A 27,169-nucleotide genomic window follows, 5' to 3' on the forward strand; every position below is an offset into this window, starting at 1 on the left:
TAGAATTTATATTTAAATAAAAATTTGTCACTGGGCAGCTGGAAAGATTGCAGGATACAGAATCAATTAATAATTCAAATCAGTTTGATGATATTAAATGCATGTATATGACTGATGTATTTTACATGCATACTATCAAAGGGAATATCCTTTCTCATTTTACACATTTGTCAGATATTCTAATTACTTGCCTTACTTAACGGCACAGCAGCTTGGTGATCATCACGGATTTGCCACTAAGATAAATGATCTTAACTCCGATCACAGATAAAGTCCGGTTCGTCTCTCAGTCAGGCCTCTAATGGCTACCATTAGTGACATTGTGGGATTAGAAAGTACTTTACTTTAATTCAGGATTCCTCTTAGAGAGGGTTCCTGAAGCCTGATCTCTGATAAGTCTGAAACAAAGAAACTGGTAATCTTTCTACATAAAAACAAATGTCTGAATAATGAGTGTTGATTGAAACATGCTTTATGTCATTAAAGCATGGAATCCATTTGAGGTTTAAACAACATTTCATTTATTAAACCATGTCTAGAGCAATATAGGGAAATGTAAAAGGCTAATATGCCTGACAGGATCACTGGGTGACAGAGATGTCAGGAAAGAGGATAGAGATACGGTATATTCTGCTGCCACGTAAGCCTAGCCTTATCACCCCAGATGTCAACTAATTAATTACGCAGACACTAAGTAAATTAAATTAGGATTGAATTAACAGTGTGTATCAATAATCTGTTGACAGGCCTTGATAATAAGGGCATGGAAAGGATCAACAACCCAGATGAAATAGAGAGAGCGTGCAACATCCTTTTGGACGCTTCTAATCAGCACAAATCCTGATTGATTTCACAATTTACAGATTAGTCAGAGGGAGACCTATATATTTTTATTCATTAGGTTTAACATGGACATTTTAATGGCTAATATTTCATTATGTACAGTTGTAAGATAATTACCATGCTTTTCTCTATCCTGTTATGTGAGGATTTTTAAATTGTAAGGCATCCAAGACTGCTAATATGAGACAGAATGATTGTAATCCTGAGCCTTTTACATTTAAAATATCAGTGCTTTTAAACATAGATAGATAGATAGATAGATAGATATAGATAGAATATGTGAATACACGAAGGGTAAAGGGTATTTATTCAGGAGAACTATAGCCTCAGTGAGAGCACCTTATCTAGGGCTGTTTTCCTGCTCTCTCCCATATGTCTGTTCTGCATCGCTCCTGCTGTTTAATCTGCCCAGATTGAGGCCTCTCAACTGCGTCGGATTACGCTCAGTGACACACAACTGTTTCGGTGACATACAAACGATTGTTACTCAGGCTCCATAGCCCGAAACACACTATAAAAAAAAAACATTTACAAATTATTTGTTGTGAATAACATACTTTTTACAAGAAAATACTTTTTAATATTTTTTGCTTCCAAATTATAGTTTAATTCAATGTTATTTGCTATTTCTTTGTAATTGTTACTGAAATTCATTAGCAATTTCTGAGTAAAAAATTGTTTGTTTTCAGTGCATTGCAAAAGATTTTAATGCAAGTTTGGATTTGAATTACTGTTTGTAAAGATTTATTTTTGGTGTACTGTATTTGAAATGAAGAGAGGGGGGGGGGGGATCGGGAAAGGTCATCAAGACGGGATTCGAACTCGGGACACCCAACAGCTCTATGTGTCTATATGCTATAAAATCATACCTTAAACAAACCGATGCATTCTATGTTCTCCTTCACTTCTGATTTAATTAAAACACACCTGATGTAAAACAGGTTAGTATTGTTCATCTCTTTTTTTTTTTAATAATTTGTATTACATTTTACGTTACGAAAAAAAGCACATAAGACTACAGTACATTAATGTATAGTTCAAACAATACTGTAGCAGGCTATTTTAATTTACAATATATACAGCAATACACTCTATTACAACTTTTTACCACTGAAACTTTAAAGAAGGGGTACTGTACAAAATTAAAATGAAAAGCACTTAAATTCGGTTCTTTCAAAGCTCAGTTGGAGTTCTTGACCAATAATTTTCTGGTGACAATATTACTTAATACTGAAATTAGATCATAAATATCCAAACATTTATGGATTTATTCAATTGAGCTATTTTGCAAAACAGCACTGAGGAGGCTGCCAACATGATGAAGGGTCCCTATACTTATTCATAGAATTTTTATGGCTGGAATTTTTGTAGGCCTTTATTAGAAAGAAAGAAAAAAGCTATTAATCACTGGCATGATGGACTGATGCTTCTATCGAAATACTGAAAATTTCTAAATGGTTTTGACCTTGCTAATGTGAAATAAAATGCAGAGGAACATTGAGAATCAATCAAAAGTCCAGTGCTGTCATGGGATCAGTGCAGGAATATGAGGAAGATAAAAAAAAAGCCCAGATATTTTCACACCAAGCCTATGTTTTCTGGCATTATGAAGGATGAATTACAGTGCATAATCTAAGAACTCTTTTCCTCTTCTTTTGTGTCTAACTGTTCACTGGACTTCTCCTCTGTCACCGACGTCTCCATTTTGTGCTCTAGTCTCTCGGAGGAAACCGTTCCCAGCACTTTGGCACTGTGCTCCTGTGCTTTTGCCCTGAGAGCAGCAATACTGTTCTCCCTCAGTTCCTCTTTGGACATGGGTGACTCTGTCCTCCTTTCCTCAGCCTCGGCGGCTTCATCCGGCTTGGGATTGGTCGGTTTCTGAGTGACATCTGTCTTCTCATTTGATTGGACTGCAGCAGTCTCCAAGGACTTCTTGTGCATCCCTGCAAAGAATGGTGGGTATTCGTGTTTAGAAAAGCAGCTGGTGGTAGGAAAACCATCTTGAACTGGAAATAGCAAGAGACAGATTTTAGATTTAGTAACAAAATATGACTAATCTGGGCCATGAGAGTCATGAACTGCATCAAAAATAAATAGATAAATAAAAGATGAATACATTAAAAATACAATATTCTTTTTATAGTTTATTATAATTTAATCATGTAAGTAAATTCCTTGTTATTTATTTATTTATTTATAGATATCCAATGAGAGGTGATAGTCAGTTGTGAAATATGATTGGTTAAAGATTTATGATTATTTATTTTTAATATTTTATTTTAAAGAACAAAAGGGGGGTTGTAGCAAAACAAACAAACTCAAAGTCAAGAGCAAAACAACTGCCAGGAAAAGACAAAAAAAAAAAAAAATACTGTATTAACTAACTACAAATACACAGATAAATAAAACAACATACAATAATAAGTATATAATTAAGTAATTTATTTATTTAAGTAGCAATTTAATTATATGACTAAACCTTTTTTACTTTCTGGTTCTTATGTTATTGTAATACAGATAATTATTGCTCTAAAAAGTGGTAAAATGCTATTTAAAACATTTCTGTAAGATATCTGCTGCATAAAATATAACATTTAAATGTTCAACTGAGAACATTATTGTAAATGTAATCAGATCGCTTAATTTACAGCATGTTTAAATTGAAAATAAGCTTGTACTGGTTAGGCAATTTTGCATCGTAGAGATATGATATAAAGTAAGCCATGCAGTGTTCATTCATATAACTTGTTGAAACTGAGCAGTGCTGGGTGACAAATGAAATACAGTATTTAGAGTATAAACAAGGCTGTAAATTATTATAAAAGTCCAGATTTAGAGAGGAGTCTTTATGAAAACATTCTTGCCATTTAATGAAAAATATATCATTTTCAATTTTAAAAAAATTGTAGTTATGATGATGGTGAATAAAGATCAATTTGTTCTTTAAATAATAATAATAATAATAATAATAAATCTTAATATCTTCTGGCATACCTAGAAGCCAGGGAGCACAGGAGTCCATGACGCCATCTTTAGCAGACTTCAGTATGGACTCAGGCAGAGGGATGGAGTGACGCACCATGGCACCGTAGAGCCCGTATTCAGCCATCACGCTGCTACGACCCCAGCACTTCTCCCGCTTTCTCCACTTGGCCCTCCGATTTTGGAACCAAACCTGTCCACAATGAAATGTGATTTGCATATTGGTAAAGATGGTCAAATAGCCCTTCTGAGATATCTTAATGACAGACTCACTTTCGTAAGGAAAAGATGCAGTGAGGAGAGTGAGGCTATCAATCTATCTAACACTGTGTGTGTTTCACTGAAGGAAGATAATCATACAGGTTTGGAACAACATGAAAGTGGGTAAATAATGGCATCATTTTCAGTTTTGAATGAAGTAACACTTTTAATTAGTCTGGAAAAGATAATTGAACAAACAGTTAGCAACCTGCAAATATGTGACCCTGGACCACAAAACCAGTTATAAGTAGCACGGCTGTATTTGTAGCAATAGCCAACATTGTATGGGTCAAAATGATCGCTTTTTCTTTTATGCCAAAAATCATTAGGATATTAAAAGATCATTTTCCATTAAGATATTTAGTAAATTTCCTACCACAAATATATCAAAACTTATTTTTTGTTTAGTAATATGCATTGCTAAGAACTTCATTTGGACAACTTTAAAGGCAATTTTCTCAATATGCTATTTAGATTTTTTGCACCCTCAGATTCCAGATTTTCAAATAGTTGTATCTCAGCCAAATATTGTCATATCATAACAAACCATACATCAATGGAAAGCTTATTTATTCAAAAAACGGACCCTTATGACTGGTCCAGGGTCACATAGCCTATGTAATTTACATCTTTTCAATGTGTGCCAATGAAAAGATAGACCTACTCTTTTTTTTTTTTTTTTTTTATTCTTAACCAATGATATCTCAAAGCTGCCTATCACCTTTCATTGGCTCATTGGAGTCATATGTAGTCCTGTTGTAAAATCGAGCGAACAGTTTAAGCAGGCAGGCGCTATAGTGTCGATTTCAGCTAAACGACGCGACGCCTGCGGTTGAGTTCTGTCATGAACGCGCCGCGGTCCTCTCCTCTCCTCTCGGCGCTTAACCAGCACTTGCCCTTCTCTAATTCTAGCTGCTAGCAGAGCTGACGGATGAGAGGAGGAGGGGCTCCCGGGTCCAGAGAGGCCAGACATTGGATAAGAAATTATCAAAACCATTTTCCAATCTTTTCTGGTAATGCCGATGATGATAGCCCTCATTTCATGCAAGATACTTTTTGAGGAGAAATTGGTTATCGGGCGCTCAAAAGAAAGCGGGTGAAGACAGCGATGAGAGACGACCCCAAGGGCACGCACAAGCTGATTGAAAAATAAGTTAATTTCGAGCCCAATCGATGGTGGACAGGCGGGCAAATATCACGGGAAATTAAACGAGCAGGACCCAAGAGAGCAGCGCCATTGACCCGTGCTAATAAATTCAATGTAGTTATTTCATTTGAACTCCCCACATCTCGCCACATCCCTTCCCCTGGAACACGGCAAGCTTTTCTCATTTAACTAATTACACTCGATGAGAAAATTAGATGTTAATTTTACTTTGGATTGAAATAGAATTATTTATTTATTTCCTTATTATTTATTCACCGAGAGGCACCGTAATGAGAAGGAAATTAAAAGGCGTGCCAGCAGATGGATGGTTCAGGTCACACAGTAATCTCCTTCCGCCTTGATTGCTTGATTAGGTCGTTAGCGCCTGCCTCTCTCACTCTCTCACACACACACACACACACACACATAAACTCAGAGAGCAAATTGTTTCACATCCAACTGAGGCTGATGAGATATTATCTGTCCGAGATGCTGCACTTCATCGATATAGTCAGTGTGTGAACTGTACAATGACTTTTAGGGCGTTTAAAAGGAATTTTGGCTTTTTTAAATTTATTTAGGCTATATATATATATATATTTTTTTTTTTTTTATTAAACGTCTTCCAAATCATTACATTAAATTGGCTATTAAAGGTAGGCCACTAGCTAATTTCTATGCGCTCTTTAGGTTCGTCTCGCAGCGCAAATTTGTAATTTGGCTCGATTACAGATGATAGGCTACATCTGTTATAGGCTATAAGACAAAGTTATTTTGGATATGGCCTATGTCTATTTATAATAAAGTGGGACATGATGCTATTTGTCCTAGTTTATCGACTGAACTCAGGAAACTAATCGCAAAGAAACTCGCGAGCAGGGTAAAGATGTGATCGCTCTTCTCGCTTTGACAAAAAGCTAACTTTTGTTATAACTGAAACGTTTAATAACATTGTTGTAACATTTAGGCTACGTAGGTTATGAATTTTTTTTTTTTACTTATCTAACAATCCATAATTAGCGACATGGACTAATTAAGAGGGCTCTCATTCTCGTAATTCGCACCTCTGGTAGCCTATTCACCTGATATTCACCTTCTGCAGCTGACATCAAGAAAATAACGACTAACCATTACACCACAAACCACTAGTTAACCCACGCAACACATTTCCTTTATTTGCACCATTTCCTCAGACGACCACACTGACACCTAAGAATATAGGCGCCCTTTGTCAGTTCTCCAGGAACCAACAAGTTCCGGCACGAACTGATTCACCAACAATGCATGGGCCACGCGGTATATAGAGGAAATGTTTTGAGGCACTTCAAAGTTTCTTGAGTAGGCTGCCTGAGCATATGTGAGGCACTGAGATGTTCTCCGAAGGCATCTGTGAGAAACCTCAACTGGTGCTGCATTTTTACAGCGTGTAACATAAGATACAGGAGTGAGTTCCGATGTGGCATCATTTTTTCGTCTGTCATATTAGGCTCAGAGAGATCTAGCTTTTAACACAAAATGGATGTTTTATTGCATCCTTAAAAAAATAATTTTATTCTTGTTCGATTTCCTAATTTTTATTCTAAATAGGCCAATTCAATTAAATAATTTAAAACAACACGCTGATAACAGCCTAGTTAGTCACAGGCTATAAAAACAGGAAACCCACCGAAGCATTTTGCTTAAAAAATAAAACACGAAAGAAACAAAGACAGAAAAAGCTGACGTAATTCGAGGAATTTTACAGGGCAAGTCTTAATGTAAAAGCAAAATACAATAAAGACCAAGAATATTTGAACTTTATTTTGTAGGCCTACAATAGTAACAACAAGACTCGTCAAATAGCCAGAAGAAAAGATCACTGAATGCAGGAGCATACAGCGAAATTATTCGTGTAGGCTTTTTATTTAATAAATAAAAAAGAGTGGTCGAAGAGAGCACATTGCCGTTCTCTTATATTCTCATTTCATTCAAAAGGCGAGTGTAAATAGTTCAGTATTCGCTCCCTACCTGTATCCTGTCCTCGGGCAGCTCGGTTTTCATGGCCAGCATTTCTCTGGCGTACACATCCGGATAATGAGCCTCGTTAAATGCCTTCTCCAGTTCTTCCAGCTGGTAAGATGTAAATATTGTTCTACAAAAAGATGAACATTCAATTGTCTTAGGAAATCAATATTAGAAACATCACGCATAAACTGTATTTCGTTAGTCAAATCGTGTGGACCATCCACAAATGTCGAGGCCAGTAGCCTACTACGTTTTTAAAATATAAATACAATTGTGTGTTTTTAATTTTATTATTTTCATTTTATTCTTATTATTTCATTTAATTTTTTTATTTTGTAGAACTGAACATATGCTGAAATATTACATAGCTATTGATGTATTAATGTATAATGTTTATTTATATTTTAACCATTATTTTATATTTTAACCATTTTTTCCCTATACAATATAATCCAAATGGCTCTTAATATAAATACAATATAAAAATACAAATTAGAAAAACGACATTGCTATTATTATAGTTGTTGTTGTTGTTATTATTATTATTATTAGCCTATTATTATTAAAACACGATAGGTCTATATTTTGACTGCCTTTAAAACCTACGAATCTTTAATTAACTCATTACGAAAAAAATATCCATAATTAGCTCTTTTAAAACGGGACAGGGATCTTGGGCATCCTTGCCGCAGTTCGTCTGTTCCTCAGATGTTATTTTCCAGTTGATTTCAAGCTGGCCATGATTGCCAAACCATCGAGGCAAACGTTTGAGAGGACTAGAATAATTTTACGCGTTCCTTTTGTTGTTTCGGATACTTAATAAAATAATCCTGTAGATTACTGTCGTTTTTACTGTCATTTCACATTAATTTTAGGCTAGCGTTAAGCCTACCTGTGTCGTCTCTTTTTTCTCTTCTTGCTCTGGCTCAGTGAAGATTTTGATACTTTCCTTTCACTTGAAGAGACGTCCTCTGAATCTGTAACATCGGGAGAAATGTTATTCAGAATGTGAAACATTATGTTTTGCAACAGTTATAGCCCTTTAATTTTAAAAGCACATTTTTGACGATCACATAGTGTTTGGAGGAAAATTATAACAATTTATCATAAATAATACAATTGAAATAAAACAGGCAACAGGTTGGATTTCCATCTAGATAATATTTACAAGAATCGCAACAAGTATAGTAGGCTATAAAATGTAGCCTTAGATGTTTATTATAAGGCCTTCTCCCCCTCAGTTAACAAAAATGACAGTGCACTAAAACAACGAGAAATTGAATTTCGATTTCCGAGAAATTGAAACATGATTTTCGCAGGCCTGTATAGGCTACCTGAGCTGGCGGACTGGTTCGTTTCCAGCGGTCCCACTGTCCTGTTGAGCGGCTGCAGATGGACGTTCTGCGCGTCTGACAGCACCTCAAGAAACGCCGGCTGGCTGTAGAACGATGGAATACCTCCAGGGCCAATTAATCCCATCCCGACCCCAACACCAACACCAACACCAGCTGGACCGAGCATCGACCTGCTGGCTAGAAGGTGCGCCCCGGCAGGGAACGAGTCCAGTGTGCTCCGCGGAGCCGAGGACGGCTCCTTATTTAGTCCCAGAATCTCCTGGATGCCGAAGCCCGTGCATTTGGGCGGATGTGTGCTGCTGCTCTTTGACAGATGTGGATTGTTATTTCTCCCGTTCTCAGCGGCACACGCTGATTTTGATTTGTTCAAACTTTCCGACAAAACAGCCCCATCCTTTCCTGTCATGGTGCCTCTGAGACTATTCCCTTCTTCACATACGAGTCGGTCCCTTGTGCACAGGCATCCACGGCGCAATACGCATGATCCCTCTAGAAATTCTCCTTTTATCCAACAGGTCCATCCCAACAAGGGTCAAAACTCAACAGCCAATCAGCGGCGAGTAAGTGATTTAGAATTCCAGAGGATACAGGATGCTGCTCTCCCTGTTTTTTATGCATCATGTCATTTCATTCACATCACATTTTGCTTACAATTATGTGTTAATCAGACATTTAACCAAAATTAGCAAATAAAATGAGATCACTTCGAAATTAAATTTCGAATTAAATGTAGGCCACTCAATTTAAGTAATAATAGCAATAATAATAATAATCGTTGATACTAAAATTTTTTTTTTTTTTTTTGTGCAAGGTCTATTATAAACGACTTTAGGAATCTTTTTTTTTTTTTTTTTTTGCGTGCATGTCTACATGGTAAAATAAAGGAAATTATGAAAATGTCTGTAATAGAAAAGGACATCTGGAACCATACAGCACGCATGTATGTCGTCAGCAATGTCAGATTATATATAGAATAGGATTTACAAAATTATTGTGAGGCAGCATCGCCTGATAAACCAAATAAACAACAACAACAACAAAAAAAAGTAGGCCTATAAACAGGCAAAACTGACAAATTAGTCATTTTATAATGTTTTGAGAAAGTTTGTCACTGAAATAGATTGCTTTGCTAATTTCTGTTGGATGTTGAAGGGTTCAGCAGACAGACTAGAAACGGTCAGGATTTATAGGCTAATTCTTATCGCTATAGGCTATTTATCTTTTGCAAAAGCTAAAACTCTTTTTAAGGCTTAAAATAAAAGGCTTCGTTCATAAGTGCAAGACTCTAAATAATGAATATAAATGGGTCATGATGTCTGAGATAATAAAAAAGAAAAAAACGTGTCAAGTTTTGAGAATATTTACAAATGATTTTGACAACGTTTATAAGTGGCATTCCGTTTGATCTTTCTATAGTAAAAAAGGAAAAAGGCTACAATATTGAATTTTCAAATTATAATAATTACAAAGTTGTAAGACAAAATTGCTTTACTGTTTATTTTATGATATAGTGGCAAAGTTTCAGCTTTTTAATTAGACCCCCCCCCAAAAAAAACAACAACAACAACAAAAACAAAAACAACAATAAATAAATAAATATAAGAAAACGAAAAACGGGTGTATTTGTCATAATCGCATCACCGTAAAATCCTTAATTAATCTTGGTCAAGCCTGGAAGCAGAGGGCCATCAAGATTTGTCGGTGTCCAATTTTATTAGTTTACAATAATACTAAGAGTTGTTTCTATGTTTAATTTAAAAGGGTAAAGGCCATTCATGTGGGAAAGTCAAGGTAGGCCCTACGTTACATTTACGTTATTCTTCCACTTTCGGAAGAACTGTTGCATATTTGTACCCATTTGAACAGACTGCAAAATATAGCTTATTCTAATTACATCCAAGTTTCTTTAATACACCGAGGTCTAATCAGCTATTACTAAATTACAGTGGGATTTTGATTCGTTTTGCAGATAATTTGTGGCACAATTTGGACATCTGGACAGATAATTACTGGGAGATAATTTATGGAAATGAGCAGCGAGCCGTTGATGGAGACAGAGATAACACCAATCTTATCAAAGTGCCATGTGCTGATGCATAAATAAACGTCATGATTCATACCACACCAGCAGAACGTCAGACCCGAGCGCGCGCTCCCGCGAGACAGCGCCTGATCTGTGGCTTTTCTGGCTAATTAATAGCTACACCCAAGACTTCGAGATGTTTTATCGTGCTGAAGTGGCCTGATAATAACCATACCCCCAATTTTACTAATAAAGGTGCACCGTAATCCTGTTTGAACAGCTTAAAACACAGAAAAACCATGTGATTTGTGGCCTTATGGGACATTATTCAATTACCCATCCATGCTAATTCTTTGTTGGCCTGGCTCCATGGCAATTACATGAGATGATCATCAAAACTGGCAGCAACACAAAAGTAAAGTTTAATCACATATAGGAATATAGCAAACGACTGATCTGCAAATTTAGACAACAAATGCGTGCGAGAGAATAAAACTTCACGCAAGAGTTTCCGGCCACGTCGCCTCAAAGCATTAAACCCCGCGCCGCTGAACAAAATATTACAGCTGCAATTACATAGGCACCAGTTGAAACTAATTAGAAGCCATTAAGTGGAAATTTCATTAAGGGTAATGAAGAAATCAATGTTATCAAGATATGCTAATGACACATCACCCGGTCTAGATAAACCCATCTATTCACAAGGCTCGCGCTCTGTCAAAGCAGCCTGTCAATTACAAACTGCTTCCTGCCCTCTCGTAGCCACCGCTTCTGCTGTAATCTTTGCCAGGCTTTGTTGTTTATTGTGAAAGGAATAATAATAAAAAAAACACTCTCCCTCCATGGCTTTTAATAATCCATCTACATATGAAAATGACTGCATCCTGATTTACATGCATAGGAGGACAAACTAATAAGGCTGTAGATTAAGGAAAGATTTAGTTCAGTCATTCGTGTAGATTGGGTGGCCTATCAAAGACTGGAAGATCTGATGGTGGCAGATTAAAAGGCAAACAGCTGTTGCAAAATTTGTCCCCCTACCCCTCTCTCCGAATATTCAGTCTCTTGTGGGCCTATTGCCTACTTATTTTAAGTGAAATCCGCCACACAAACGCAAAGTAAGCAGTTGAGATACTGAAAAAGCGATTGCGATAGTCAAACAGATGGATGGCAAATTACACCGCTGCCTTGACCTCTACCAAAAATATGGGACGCAACCCTTGTGTACTTTTTCAAAGCTGCTAAAATGAGAGTTTGTCCAAACTTGTAACAACGACAGTATAATGTGATGAATACAAATAAACACCTCTCTTATATTGAAATGCTTGACTGCTATTTGTCTTTACAAAGAACTTTCGCTGCTGGAAGGTCACCACAAGGTAATGAGCTTTGGGATGGGGCTGTATTATAGGAACATTGTATTGCATTAGTCCGGCCCCTACACAGATTGCTGGTGCTTGATCTTCTCATGCCAGGCAATCTAAATGAAGAATCACTTGTGCTCTTCTGGTCATAATTCTGTATTTGCAATGTATTGGAAGTGATGAATTGTTTTTAATGTTGCATTTTGTTTTTGTACACCAAGCACACACACACACACACAGTCTGCAGCAGCATAAAGGAGTGTCTCCTAACTAAACCCCCAAAGCCCCGCTCATGTTCCCCTTCATCCAGAACCTCTGATATCTTACTGGCTATTGTTTAGCATTAATTGTATTAACGTGACCTTTATTACAATCATTCATTTTTAACATGAAAACAATCAATACTGTGCCTGAAGATACTTATTGCTTCCCCTCACGTTTCGTGACATATCTTAGTTTGTAATGTGTTTTTATGGGGCAATCATAGGGAAACATTTTTGAACAAGACCTAACAGAATATATATTAATAAATGCAATACAGTTAAGTGATCATTTCTGGTATACCGTTCAAAATTTTTTTTTTTTTTTAAAGAAATCAATACTTTTATTCAGTGATGACGCAAATTGATCAAAAGTGACAGTAAAGACATTTATAATGTCACAAAAGATTTCTATTCCAAATAAACACTGTCCTTTTGAACCCTCTATTCATCAAATAATCCTAAAAAAATACATCAGTTTCCATAAAAATGTTAAGCAGTATTCAGCTTTGACATCAAAGGAATAAATTATATTTTGAAATACATTAACATGGAAAACTTTGTTTAAATTGTAAGAATATTTTACAACATACTACTATAGTATTGATCAGGATAAGAGACTTCCTTCAAAAACATTTTAAAAAAGCCTTTGAAAGGTAGTTATGTTTAAAGAAATATTGCAGGTTCGATACAAGTTAAGCTCAATGGCAAGTGCTTGTGATTGCAATTTACCATCCCTCCTTTTCTTTAAAAAAAACAACAAAACTTAAATGCCATAAATCCTAAAGCAACAGTAAAAATGCCAAGACAACTTAAATAATAAACAAGTTTTACCTAAAGAATTACTGTAGGTGCTTTACATTTCAATTTTTATATCCTCTAAATGTTGGCCTCATTCACTTCCATTGCATCAGCGTAACCTCAGTTTTTGCCAAAAAATGTTTTTTTTTGTGGTAATCACTATTATGTCGACTGAGCTTAACTTGTATTGAACCCAGAATGTCCTTTTTACAAAGCAAAATCAAATATTTGTAAAAGTTAAGAAACCTGTGTTGAATTAAACTCAAGTGCCTGTGAGGTGTTTTAAAGCGACTGCGAAGGCTACTGGGAATCTCCTTTTCCTGAGACGGCAGTCTGATAAACACCTTGTGCTGAGTAGGTGGAAAAAAATGGAAACTGTAGAGTTCTCTCCCTCACAAACAGCCAAGGGCCCGATGACCCCCTGATGCAGAGAGAGTTTGCTAGCTCCAGTTTTCTCATACAGCTCCCACAATAGCGTGTTTGGAAGCTGCCTGCCGGCATTGCTTAATTAGGCGAGGAGTTGATTAATTTGCACTAATTGACAGCTAATTAAAGGCCTGAGGGCACATCGGATTGACGTTTGTTAGGGCAGCAAGGCCCGTCGAGGTCAGGGCAACGGGTTGTTTATGGCTGTGCTGGTGTTTCTGGAGACAGACCCTCTGTGGGGAATGACCCTCATCTTAAGGAGGATGTCTGGACAGGACCTATGACGGGTGCCATTATGTGAACCACAGTTTCCGTGATGGCCGATCCTCTCACAACAGTCACTGCACATCACTACTGTCACAATGCATGAGGGCAACAAAGTGTAACGGACGCAATTGTACAGAACCAACAAGTGCAAAGTTCTGTCAAACTTCATAAAGTCTATGAATTAAGACTATTAATAGATCAACAGCAGGACAGAGAACATATACACTCATTCAGCTAGTATGTGAGACTGTTTGCCAAAAGAAAAAGTTTATCTGCTAGAAAATATCTGCTAGAGAATAGTCAAGCTTACTTCACTTCAATTATTACAGCCAAACCTGCACACAGAGAAAGCAGTTTGCTACTCAAAATTTGGTAACGCTTTATTTCGGTGTCCCTGTTACGACGTTACATCTACTTCCAGTAATAACAGTAAATTATGCAAAGACCTGCCCCGCTTAGTTACTGTTGCTATGTCTGACAAACCATGCCGCTCTAACGCCACACATATTCTCACGCAGTGAAAAATACAACATGGAGCTACAACAGGACACTGACATCAAGAGCTGGGCAGATGACAAAAATAGTAGTTAGTAATGTAATCCATAATACGCATTTTAGGTAGAATACTTTTTGATTATGTTTTACCCAAGTCGTTTATCACATTGATTCAAATAGAATAATATTGTATCATATTGATACAAAAATACAAAGAGTGAGAAATTATATTATATTATAGTTTGTAAATGAACTGCAGGGGCTTTATGAGTTTAATGAAAAGCTAATTATTAATACAATCATAAAAATAGAAAATTAAAATAACAATCAAAATAAAACACTTACTAATGAAATAAAATATTTAATTTGTTTACCTGCATGTCATGTGACCTTTAATGAACAGAGAACATGAACATGCAAATATGATACTTGATTATTAAAATCAAAGTAAATATATTAGGTGAAAGATGTTCAGATGACAAAAAAGTTTGAGAATCCATGCATTACATGTACTGTAAATAAGAAATAATGTCAAGTTGTGTATTTTAAAATTGTGCATTCTTTGTGTGAATGTCTACAAAACTGGAAGACGTTCTGAATGTATAAGAAGCGGTAGGCTTTTTTAGGAACATTTAAAAGATGAAAAAGAGGAATTAGGGAGAATCAATAAATTATGACTAATTTATTGCTATTTTGTGAATAATATGCAATCATACAATCAATAAAAAAAAAAAAACTGTAGTCTGATTGCATGTGTTTTAAAATGTAATTTATTCTAATTACAAGCACAAATCTTAGCTTTCAAATTTTGTCATTTTTGAGAAATTCAAACAATAAATACCATTTTGTGGCTCTTTGTGTCGTGACAGATCACTAAAGCGCCTCAATACAAGCAGCACTTGAACCAATTGTCTCTTCATATTTACTTAAAGCACAAAATAAAAATGAACATCAAAAGGTATTTTATTTCAACCGCGGAAAGACGTCAATACACACCATTTTTCAAATTCAAGTTCACTGAAGTTAATCTAACATTACTCTCCTGTTGGATTTGTTTGTCTGAGAAAAAAGGGCGGATTCTTCATTATGATTGGTCAGATCACCTGTCAGTCAAGCTCCTGCGAAGGGTCAATTACATGCAACCTAACCCTATAGTAGGTACATGTTGTTAATATTACTTACAGTTGTTTGCTCATAAGTTCATTGCTGTCCATTTTTTTTCCAGAATTGTAGCCGATTTGCAGATTGTACCTCGAAAATTCTCTGTATTTTCATATTTCCCATTGAAGGTCATTTTTGACCAGAAAGAGATTTTCTTTTCTTTTCAACCATGTCCAATTTTTGTGTGTTCACATAGCCAATGGCACAAAAATCACAAAGTTTTGTACCATTCTGATTAAGTTAATCTTTAAAAATTACTATTAAACTATAAACATTTTTGGTCAAGTGTGACTGTAGAGCATCGGAGGATTAAGCTTGCAACAAAAAAACTCATTTAGACAGTTAAAAAAAAAAGGAGGGCAAATCTGGGTCCTCCAGAGTGAGATCAGACACCAGCAGTAGCTTTGCAGGGTCTAACTGCAGCTTCCTCGTTCCATGTGAATCAGAAAGACAATTAGGGGCTTATTAGGCACTGGGGGAGAGGCGTACCTCTAAGAATTGGTGGGAGCAGGAGTGAACACTCGCTAACCGCAGCCGAAGCCTCTACGACATGTCCAGCCGAGAACAGTCCTGGCCACTGTCTCACCTAATTACGCTCGCCAGAGCGTTCTTTGTTTGCCGTTCAGCATGCCTGTCTGATTCCCTTTTCTGCCGGACCGTTTGCGCCAATGTCCCTGGAAGTGTGCTAATTAGAGAAGAAATGGCCCTAGTAATTATGTCAACTCTTGTTAACAGGGATGACAATGAGCAATATTATTTTTACGCAATGTTTTGTGCTGGGGGCCTTCAAAACTTCCAATTCCCATTAAATAGCAAAAATGGCCTTGCACTGGTGTGGAAGCACTCTCATGTCAAAGCCTTTTATATGTCCGGAGCAAAAGAGGGACGTTAATGGAGCAGTCGATGGAGTGGCACAGGCATGAAGTTATTGCCCTAATTAAAAGTTTGAATGCTACTTCATGAACTCCCTCATTGTTTCATGGAAGCTACTTTTAGGAAACGTCACTGGATGGCTGCACTAGCTGATGCCAAAAGCGTCTTTAAATTGTTGAAAACAAAACTAGGAGGGGCATGTAGGCAAGGGCACAACCAATTGTTCTTTATTTAAACAACGCTGTATTTTTATTAAAACAATTGAAGTTGTATTAAACTGTAGAGTGAAAAATAAATACATTTATGAACATTTATTGAAAAGCACAGCAATATCCTACGCTTTCTACTCAGCGCCTGTCATTTAAAGCAATTAAACGTATATACAAAAACGATGTGATATTATGATGTTTTGACCCCGAATCAGTCGAATATTAGTGAAAGCGTTTAGCGTATCATGCTACTGTTTTCTGCCTTACAAGCTCACAATCAACTGGCAGCTGACCCGACAGGTCAACGATCACCATCTGGGTCTTCACTTTTTGGGTCTCTCCAAGATGTTCAGGAATTTTCCTCTAGTCATTTCTCGAGCTGGAAATGGAAAAATGTCAATAGGTTATTGTAATACCTCCAAAACTTATCAGACACAGATAAAGTAACTTTCCACAGTATATTTGAATCAGGGAAAGTAAATATAATGCACATCGTTAAATCCTAGTTGTTCTAATGAACTCATTTTTTCATCTTCATTCTCGAAGCTCCATCTACATAATCTACAGGACACTCTGCTGGTCGTTTAGAAATGGAGGTGTAGTGGCTATGACCCCTCCGGTGGTCAGGCTGACACAGACGGGAAGTGATGGGTGTGAGGGACAGGGTAAGCCACAGTGTTGGGCAGCAGCTAATGAAATAATGTGGCTGATTGTAATTTAGATGAGCTGCTATGTGTGGCATCTTAATGGCAGGCGCAAGTGTCAGTGGATTCACCTTCAGCTGTCTATCACTGGATTAAACATGATGCTACCTGGATTCAGACTGTTTAATAAGGTTCATATTAAATATTAAAAAGACTATAAGTCAAAGAAATTAGCAAATCATGAGGATTTGAGTGACAAAACATTTTGTTTACATTTTTGAAACAAGTCTCTTATGCTCACCAAGGCTGCATTTAATTGATCAAAAAATACAGTCTAAGCAGTAATATTGTGAAATATTATTAGAATTTAAAACAACTGTTTTATGTGTTAATATATTTTAAAATGTAATTTTTCCTGTGATTGCAAAGCTGAATTTTCAGCATCATTACTCCAGTCTTCAGTGTTGATTTGGTACTCAAGAGACACACCTTTACTGTCACTTTTTTAATGCAATTTAAAGCAAGCTCACTGAATAAAATTATGTTTCTTTCAATAAATAAAAAAATCTTACTGACCCTACAATAGAAAATATTTTTAGAATATAGCAATATATTTCAAATGTACATCAGTACATTAATTTTTTTTTTAAATTTTATTCTTATTTATATTATTAAGATATTTTACTACCGACCTTACTGATATTTTAATATTCTTTTTAATCGACTTTATATTCATCATAACATACTCTGAATGTAAGATGGCGTGTATCATAACCGGTGTTAAATCAAGCTCTACTAACTAGACAAGCAGAACAAGCACACAAAAATGCAATGCTTTAACACCTTAAAATGCATTGTACATGAATTAAAGGTTACAAAATACCCCAAATAACATTTTGGGGAAAATTCACAGGAATGAAGAGCAGTTTGAATATTTCTATTTTCTGTGGCATAGGTTCAAACAGTAGGCACATTAACACTTGTCTCCTGACTATTAGATGCCTATGAAATGCAACCAAATCTTCAATGTATTAATGCAAGAAATATCACCATTATAAGTGAAACACTTAAGTAACGAAAGGCATTATAAGATAATACAGTCATTAAGCATTGACACTGCAGTCTCACCGTGAGAGATTAGTGCCTTAAGTGCTTTCCATAAGTAAATGTGTGTATTAATCCCAGGTTTAACGTCAATGATAGGGCGGCTAACGCTTTGTTAAATGGGCCACTGGTTTCTGGAGGAGTCCACAAACAGGGGGAAAGAGCTTCGTCATAGCTGAACTAACAACCCCACTCTAACTCTTACTACCCCTCTCCCAATCTCCCTCACATTTTCTGTCCAAAACAATACAGGAGTCTGTCTGGCTAAGCATTCTCCCATGAGACCCCTTCACCAGAGTGCACCCCTCTGATCCACTCATTAATTAGATTTCCATTTATCCTCAATTCCCGTCAGAGCAGAAGGGAAATGATTTGCATTGAGTGAGTTAGATTAAAAAGGGGAGTGTAGAGGGTCCTGCCAGCTAGCCTCACGCAAACACACACTCTCACACACACACACACACACACACACACACACACACACACACACACACACACACACACACACACACACACAGACACACAGACAAGTATGAGCATTTACACACACGCACAAAGCTGGTGCTGTCACTGGACGGGGCAGATCAATACTGATTAGCAGGAGTTAGAGATTTGTTTAGTTGATTAGAAAGGTCAATTACTAATTCTGTACTTAGTTAATCAGGAGCTTGTTGCCGGTGACATCCATACTAAATGGCATATTATGGATTCCAAAGGCCATATTATCTTCTTGATGTTGTATGTACACTCATTAATATTTGAATGAAGCAAATATGCTTCATGATGAGTTAATAGGCAAAATAACGTTAACACAGGTGAGCTGATACATGAGCAGAATTAAAGTGTTACAAACTGTAATGTAGTGTTTGGTTGCTTTAAAATAAGGTTTTCTTAATATATAATGAAAATATTTTAATATTTTTATTAAATGATAAATATATACATGCCTATACATATTCATGATAAATATATACATATCTGTATGTTAAATTGTACATTAAATGTTATATACTGTAATATAATAATATAATAGTATAGTAGGCCTGTAATATACTCTAATTAAATATCACTTTACTACTTAATTACATTAATATACAATGCATGTATATATATACATATATATACATACATATAGACACACACACACACACTATACAGATGTAAATGACAGCTGTAATTTTTAACTAAAATAGTTAAAATATATAATAAAATATAGTTAATATATCACATGCATAAATCTTGTATTACATATTATTATAATAAAAAGTAACAATTAAATACAATAATATATCATTAATACATGTAATTTAATGTATATGGCATTATTTATTAATATATTAATAAAATAAATAGATTAATAAATTAATATAATATTAAGATTAATAATTTAACATTACAAATGTAAGATTACAGCTATAATGTTGAACTAAAATATAGTGTGTGTGTGTATTATACACACACACAGACAGAGCTGTATATGTATGTATATTAAATAATAAATGCCTAGGTTTGCAAGCAACACACTGAATGAAATATGATCAATTATATGTTACCATTAAACTTTTCTGTTTCAAAATCAATGCAGTTTAACTGCAATGAATGCTCTTTTATCTTGGGAGATGTAAGCATCTTTTAGAGGCCATTAAAGCACATCTAGAGACAAGATGGTTTGTTTTTAAGCCTAAGGAGAAAATGAATCCCTGGACCTTAAACTGAATTCTCTCCAAAACCTGACTGCCCCAATTCACTTTCATTAGAAGTCAAACACACTAATCGTGCCCCTGTTGCGCATCTGAAACTGCCACTTGGCTATTACGGGGAGTAATCTTTATTTAATAGATTTAACATCCATTCTCGCTGCCAAAACCTCATGGGACGGGGGAGGACAGACACACGCTCGCACACAAACCCACCCTCTCGTCCCCGCGTTGGAACACATACACCTGATGCTCATGTTTGTGTTCAAAATTCAATTACCTACTTATTGATACTTCACAGAGATATTTAAGATGCAGACATGGTGAGTGATTTCCCAAGGGAGCCACTGCTTCCTCTTAATGTCCCAGCCGAGAGCTCTCCTCTTCTCACCCCTCCCTCCAACCGCTTGACACCACGAATCATTACACACACGCGCTCACGAACGCCAGCCAGCCCTGCCACAGCCTATCCCTGTTCAAGAGGTGTCCTTATTAATAGGCAATCAGTCAAAATTCATTCATTAAAAAGCCTAAAAGGTTTCACACAGGCGCTATGATTAGCTAGGAAAGAAAATCCAATGAATTCCTAATGTATTTATGGAAATAAGGTGTCATTTCCGATCTGTTGACAGAGGTGGTGGCTAGGACGGAGAAGGGAGAGCGAGTTAGATGAATTCCCTCCACTCTCCCGCTGCTCTGGTCCAAATCTGAGCCGAGCTCGGATGTATCTGTGCGGTCGAAAGGTCTGAATGTCGTCATAGCAAGTCAGGGTCAAAACGACCCTGAAAAGAAAATTAAGGATTATATTTTGAATGTGATTCCACAAACATCCCCTACTCCAGTCAGGCAGTGTAATGGCCATAAAGCAGCAGGAGTAGTGTGTGAGGGGAGGGGAAGATGAGAGGACAGGAAGACGGAGGAGAGTAAAGTCGAGGAGAGCTTTCCCCCAGCTCAGCCTGTCATCTAGCAGCACTTCATAACTGCTTGCCCCTGCGGTCGGGTGTCTCTGATGGATTGATGGAAGCACATTACTACGGTAGGGTAGCATCACTGCAATCATATTCAGCGACACACTCCACTTAATAGAGAAGAGATTGATCTAGGGGAGGAGGCAGTGAACATTGGGGCCATTAGCGCTGGACGGGTGTGACCTTCATACTGGGTGCAAGAACAGATTGAACAGCAGGAGGTTCTTGGATGTTGCGAGCCAGAGTTTTGTTCCCCACTGTGAATCTTTAACTTTTAGCATGGTGCATCTGTAGCAGTTTTCCTCCTATATGAAGCACCATGTATGGGTCAGTGAAATCACACCCAGTTTTTGTGAGGATCTATTAATTTGTTCAAAAATACATTCATTTATATAGTAACTTATACATACAACTACCTGAATATGCTTCCTGTATAACGAACATGTTTTTAAATTTCTTAATTCAAATTCATTTAAAAGTTTTTCTTTTTCTTTTAGATATTTTAGGGGCCTTAAGGTCTGTAAAAATGACAAAACTCTCCTGACATTTTAATGCAGGAAAAAGGATTAAAATACTCAACTTCATTTAAAAATCAAATAGTAAAATAGTTTGGCATGATCTTTTATTTCTTAGGGAAAATATTTTAACAAAGCTTTTGAACTTCTAAAACTTCAAAACGTTTACAATTATATTTCACTTTAGCCTGCTAAAAAAGTGGTATGACCAAAATGCAGAAAATAAATAAATTACATAATAAAGAGGACCTCTACAGACCCTCATGACTGCATGTTAAGGTCAGATAAAATATCAAATAATATGGCCTTTTTATTACATGGCAAGGCTAAATCAGGTTGTAAAATGTCATGTGGTGCAACTCACCAAAAACATGATTATGAATTAATAATTTACTGTATACACTGTATGTATGTGTCTGTGTGTGTGTATTTATACTGTGTGTGTATATATATAATATATATATATATACCCTATAACAATTTCATAACACTATATAATGCATTCTAAAAAAGATGATTAAGATATGCACACTCGCATGCATTTAAAGTGTAAAGAAATGTGCAAAATAAATAAATATTACTTAATACTCTAAATATTATATTTTACTTGAGAGTTACACTACATGACATTTCTAGCATCATTTCTTGAAAATGGTACACAAACGTTTTTCAAAACCACACGAAACCACCATGAATACAAACAGTACATTTAAAAAAACTTGGCACATTATTCAATTGTATGTATCGGATTACATTTTTAAAAGACTTCAATTTCCTTATTGTGGACACTCGTATGTGTCTTTGACACATATGTGCTCCTATCATTGCATCTGTAATAAACAGCAATCAAGATATCGGTCCAGGAAAACATTAAACTAACTAGATTTATGTGAGTGCTACTTAACTGTACAAAACATGCCAAAACTTTTGCTATATAGTTGCAAAGATGTTTGAAAGACACATAGCTAAATCTGAAAAGTAATAGCACTCAAGCTGCACGATTTGAGATATTATTCATGTGTAATCCTCAGGGTTAGGGAGTTCTGAAAACCCCTTAGTAGGCGCTATTAGTAAATATAATCTATTCCTATTATCCTGCTGCTTGTTTTGCTACTAAGCATACAAAAATACAGTAGCAATCTTGTTAGATGTTTCCAGATTATTTGACGCCCCATTTAAAAAAAAAAAAACATCCTCACAATTACTCAAGTAGAAACAAGTGTGTTACATCATCTGTGCAAGCCGCCGCAGTGGAATCGGAGATATCATCAGCATCGCCTGAGGCCTGGCTGTCCCAGAGGAGCACTCTCCATTCAATTACCTTCAATAACAGTACTTATCAGTGTAGTGACTGGTCTTGTGGGAGCGGAGGGGCCTGATGACCATGCTCAGCAGCCCCCGACAGCAGCATTCATCATGGCCCGCAGCAGATGGGTACTGGTGGGGGGCTGGAGGGGTAGGCACGCGTCAGGCCCTCCCACAACGACCCTGATCAGCGTCACTCAGCTAGAAGAGGAGGGGTAAACGTCCCCAAGGAGACTGGTGTGGCACATGTCACGCTCACACACACAAATAAATACATGCACATGATATCCTTATCTGCCCACAGTCGCACCCCTCATGTAGCAGTTCCAGATGAAAATGTGCTGATCCACTCAAGATCAAGCCAGTAAGATACTTAATATACTGTTATTTATACATTTTAAGCTTAACATAAGTACACGATTAATCAAAGCTTAATTTATGCTGCTGTTGATCATATTTTTCCATCCCAAACATATGCGGCTAATGCATCTAAAGACTCGGAATCTGCATGTGCCCGAGGTGAAGGTCGAAATAAATATCTAAAACAAATGTGTGGCTGATAACCTTGCCTTTGGGGTGAGTTTTCACTGCCTGATTGCATTATCCCCATTAACCAGATCAGGACTTTAATGGCCGCTGTGCCAAAGGTGCAGTAAATCTTTTCCTCCTCCTCACCCTCCCGTCTCCTAACACTACCTCTCGTCAGCTCGTTTAAAGACGCTGAAGAGAGAAAGAAACATGATGAAAAAGTAGCTCAGATTTACAAGGCTTCTCCTGACAGCTAGGAGAAGGAAGAAAATTAAACCACCCCACATTAAAGGGCGCCGCGTTAAATGCTGCTCTGAGCCGAATGATAATCGTAATTTCATATCTGTCTCCTCAGTGCAGAGGCTTTACATACCAGTACGCTTATTTAAAATACCTTTATCGTATTGAAATATAGAATATTGAGAGGATGCAGAACGTAATTCTGTAATATATATAATGAATTTATGTAAGCACAGAGTGGAGTACAGCTAGCCGAGCTCTTCTACAGTCATGTTACGCATCTTAAAATAATCTACAGATGTCTAAAGACAGTCTAAAAGACCATATTGTGAATCTGGGACTTTATCATTTAAACCTTAAAATAAACACTGGAAAATTTTGAACTATGTAATACAAAGAAACATTATGATGTAGACTACAGTTATGTATGATTTTTTTTTTATGAACCATGTTTTGCTGCTTAATATTTTTGAAAACTATGATACATTTTTTTCTGGATTTTTTGAGTAAAAAAAAATATAATTATTTGAAAATGATACTTGAAATTGTAAATATCTTTACTGTGACATTTTTGATCAGTTTAATTCGTCCCGAATAGAAGTATTCCCTTCTTCAACTTTTGAACAGATTAAATTAATATGACACATTTCATATTTTGCCCTCTCTAGGTTACTAAACATCATTGATCATGTAAACACCAACTGATGGCCAGATGTTCTTGTTTCCAAAAAAGCTCAAGAAGCTCTTTGGATCATTCTCAAATTATGCTTGAGAACATGGTTTTATGCAAAACTTGTGGAGCTCATGTAGCTGACTATTTCTGACTATTATTTCGCTCAATGGCATAAAACTGTGACAAATTATGTTTGGCATAATCTTGGTTGAACGAGCCTACTTTAATCATGCTCTCTTGATGGAGATTTTACAAATCAGCAGTGAACTCACAAGGTCGACCTCTCATCACCTCACCAGTATATTTTCCACTTTACAGCACCGAGTCTTACCAGAGACTAAGCTAACCAGTGGGTGGGTATAGCCAAAGACATATAAGAAACAGATGTGAAATCAAACTCACACTAAATGACAGTTTTGTGGTGCACAGGTTATATATTAGATAGAGAGGACCTGCTTTCAGCATTGGAAATTCATTCTCTTACTCCTGTTAAAATGTCTTGGAGCATGTTGCATTCCTACATCATGAACAAGCAGAGGACAAAATAACAGGAGGGTGGAGACATCTAGGTTGACTTATTACACTGCTAGCAGAAAGCCAGTCAAAGATATTAAAGATATTAAATGCAGGCAGGACAGACTCAGGCCTTTCTATATGTAAAAAATGCCATTTTTACATAGCAAAAGCAACATGGAAGCTGTACCTAAAAGTGGCACATTTACCATAGAGAGTTGGCACTTATGCAAAAATTCAGATGTTTTCAATATTAAATGGTGAACATAGAAACATGAGATGTCATATTAAAAATATCAATTATATTATTCTATTATATTTGAGTAAATATTTTTATATGAAAGAATATTTCAGGTCAGTAAGACATTTAATTTATACATGTTCGGAATAAATAAAGTTGTTCAAAATAATATGGTAAATTCAAGCAAACTGATACCGTTTTGAGTGTGAGATTTAACTAGATTCACCCTAGTTTCACATTGAAAGGAAGATTGCTGAGGGATTATTTTGAACATGCCACGAAAAGCTCAAAAAGACAGAAGTAATGTAATATATTTGAAACCAATGTTACTCATTACTCACTTTACAAATTGCACAATACTTGTACATTTGATGCCCACTTTCATCTAGAAAGTCATGGAAACACTTATCTTTTCTGTAATCCTGCCAGTATGGATTAATACTACATATAGCAATTCTGTGATATAACATTTCAGAGCTACTGGGCAACAAGCCAGTTCTGTTTAAATATAGAGTGGGGATTTATTTAAGACTTACCAACTAAAATAAATGGATAAAAAATATATAAATAAAGAAGTCACTTTTCTGGTACGTTTCAGATGGATTTAGGTGCTAGCTTAATTTATAATAATTTATATGTTTTAAAGAACCTCTTTCATAAAGCTAACAGCAGGAGAAAAATGGTTAATAGCAGCTCTTGTGTTCATAAACGTGTTTCTTCTTTGCTAATATCGCCATCTAGTGGAGGCATTACGAAGCCTACAAGCCACTTCTTAGTGCACAGATGAACTAAATGTTTCAAAGAAACCAAGTTTACTTACATTCTTCCAAACCCAATTGATAAGCCAGATTCTGCAGTCCCTTCACCTTCTCCATCAGATTTGCTGTGGTCAAACTTCCTAATTCTAATTAAAAACAACAACAAACATAAGAAGATTAATATTTGTAGTGTCAATGCCAAAAATAAATAAAAAAGATCATAACACAAAAAATACCACAGCTTTTCTAGTCATATTGCAATTTGTCTAACCATATTAAAAACATGTGTCAGATTGGTCCATAATATAAAAATGCTAAAATTATACACTGAGAAGCTAATTTGTTTTGGTTTTATGAAAGAGGCAACAGACCTTTCAACATTTCAATATCTTCTGACTCCAGTTCAGCCATCCACTTGGGCGGAGAATTTGTGATAGGCTGGAACAACAAACAGAAGTCTCAATTTCATGTCTGAACGCAAACTTTCAATTATTTTAATTTATAATTTGATTCTTTGCTCACATTTTTGAAGGATGCAGCAAATTCAGAAACACCTGGTACTGTTAAAATATTAAACAAGTACACTTTCAAAACAACATTCAAGGGTACATTAGAAAAAAATATGACAGGCCAAAATAAATATATTTAAATACGTTTGTTTTTCAATAAACGTTAGGGTCATATTTGAAAACATCTGTGAATGTTACATCTTATAAAATACTATTTTAGTTCAAATCAATAATATTAAACTTACACTGCTCCGGCCACAGGTCAGGTGAAGCTCGGTCAAGTTTTTCAAAACTTAGCAGAGAGGATTCAAAGTCCTCACCTAAATATATAATACATAAATAAATAAACGATACATGCCCTTTATTGCGACACTGGTTTAAGTTTAAATGCTGTAACTTTTGGAGAAATAATCCTCACGTTTTGCAGAATATAATATTAAGTTTGCATGTAATGTTATGACAAGTCACATTAGAGGGGGAGGTTATGTTTTGTTTACTCAGCTGTTTGTATTGTGATCCAGCTGCGCTAGCTGCATTGAATAGCAATGCTTGCTAAAATAAACAAAACATGTTTAAAAAAAGAAGCAAGATACAAAAAGCATTCTTTTTCCGCATAACCGCTGCATATATACATTTGTATAACATTTAATATAGTAACCGATGTCGTTTGACACGTAGCTTGCTAATGAGTGACTCCAAACTATTTTATGACGCTATTCCGAGGGAAAAGCCTTTTTTGAAACTGAATTCATCGTTTCATTAAGAGGATACATTGACCAGCATAACCGTTTATAAGGTTTAATCGGTCGGTTGCACTAGTACAATAACAACTAATGTTACCAGGGAAAAGAGGAATTAAAATTTACCTCCATTCGGAGACGCCATCTTGACAACAACACATGTGATTCGAGGCAGCCAATGGCTGAAGGCCGTGGATGCCTGTAGCCCCGCCCTCTCGTGTTGTGTGAGACAGAGCCATAGAGAGATGGAGACTCTCTCTATG

General features: G+C 36.2%; 2 protein-coding genes across 3 annotated transcripts; both read right to left on the reverse strand.

Moving 5' to 3' along the window:
• Positions 1 to 1,667: 1,667 nt before the first annotated feature.
• Positions 1,668 to 10,125, reverse strand: vsx2 (visual system homeobox 2). Of its 2 annotated transcripts, none has more exons than XM_058749310.1 (5): positions 8,572 to 10,125; positions 8,130 to 8,214; positions 7,241 to 7,364; positions 3,838 to 4,018; positions 1,668 to 2,849 (listed from the first exon to the last, which is right to left on the reverse strand). In XM_058749310.1, the coding sequence occupies exons 1-5, from the start codon at positions 8,996 to 8,998 to the stop codon at positions 2,476 to 2,478; spliced, it is 1,191 nt and encodes a 396-aa protein (XP_058605293.1). In that variant the 5' UTR covers positions 8,999 to 10,125; the 3' UTR covers positions 1,668 to 2,475. The 2 variants fall into 2 exon arrangements, with proteins under 2 accessions (XP_058605293.1, XP_058605294.1); XM_058749311.1 differs by having other exon boundaries at positions 1,669 to 2,786.
• A 6,341-nt stretch (positions 10,126 to 16,466) lies between these two features.
• On the reverse strand, positions 16,467 to 27,108 carry lin52 (lin-52 DREAM MuvB core complex component). The gene is made up of 6 exons (XM_058750144.1): positions 27,033 to 27,108; positions 26,412 to 26,486; positions 26,180 to 26,217; positions 26,029 to 26,095; positions 25,720 to 25,803; positions 16,467 to 16,850 (listed from the first exon to the last, which is right to left on the reverse strand). Exons 1-6 carry the CDS (start codon positions 27,049 to 27,051, stop codon positions 16,795 to 16,797), a joined length of 339 nt encoding a protein of 112 aa, XP_058606127.1. The 5' UTR covers positions 27,052 to 27,108; the 3' UTR covers positions 16,467 to 16,794.
• Between the last annotated feature and the right edge of the window lie 61 nt (positions 27,109 to 27,169).

This window comes from Onychostoma macrolepis, chromosome 17 (genome assembly GCF_012432095.1).
Source record: "Onychostoma macrolepis isolate SWU-2019 chromosome 17, ASM1243209v1, whole genome shotgun sequence".
Lineage (NCBI taxonomy): Eukaryota > Metazoa > Chordata > Actinopteri > Cypriniformes > Cyprinidae > Onychostoma > Onychostoma macrolepis.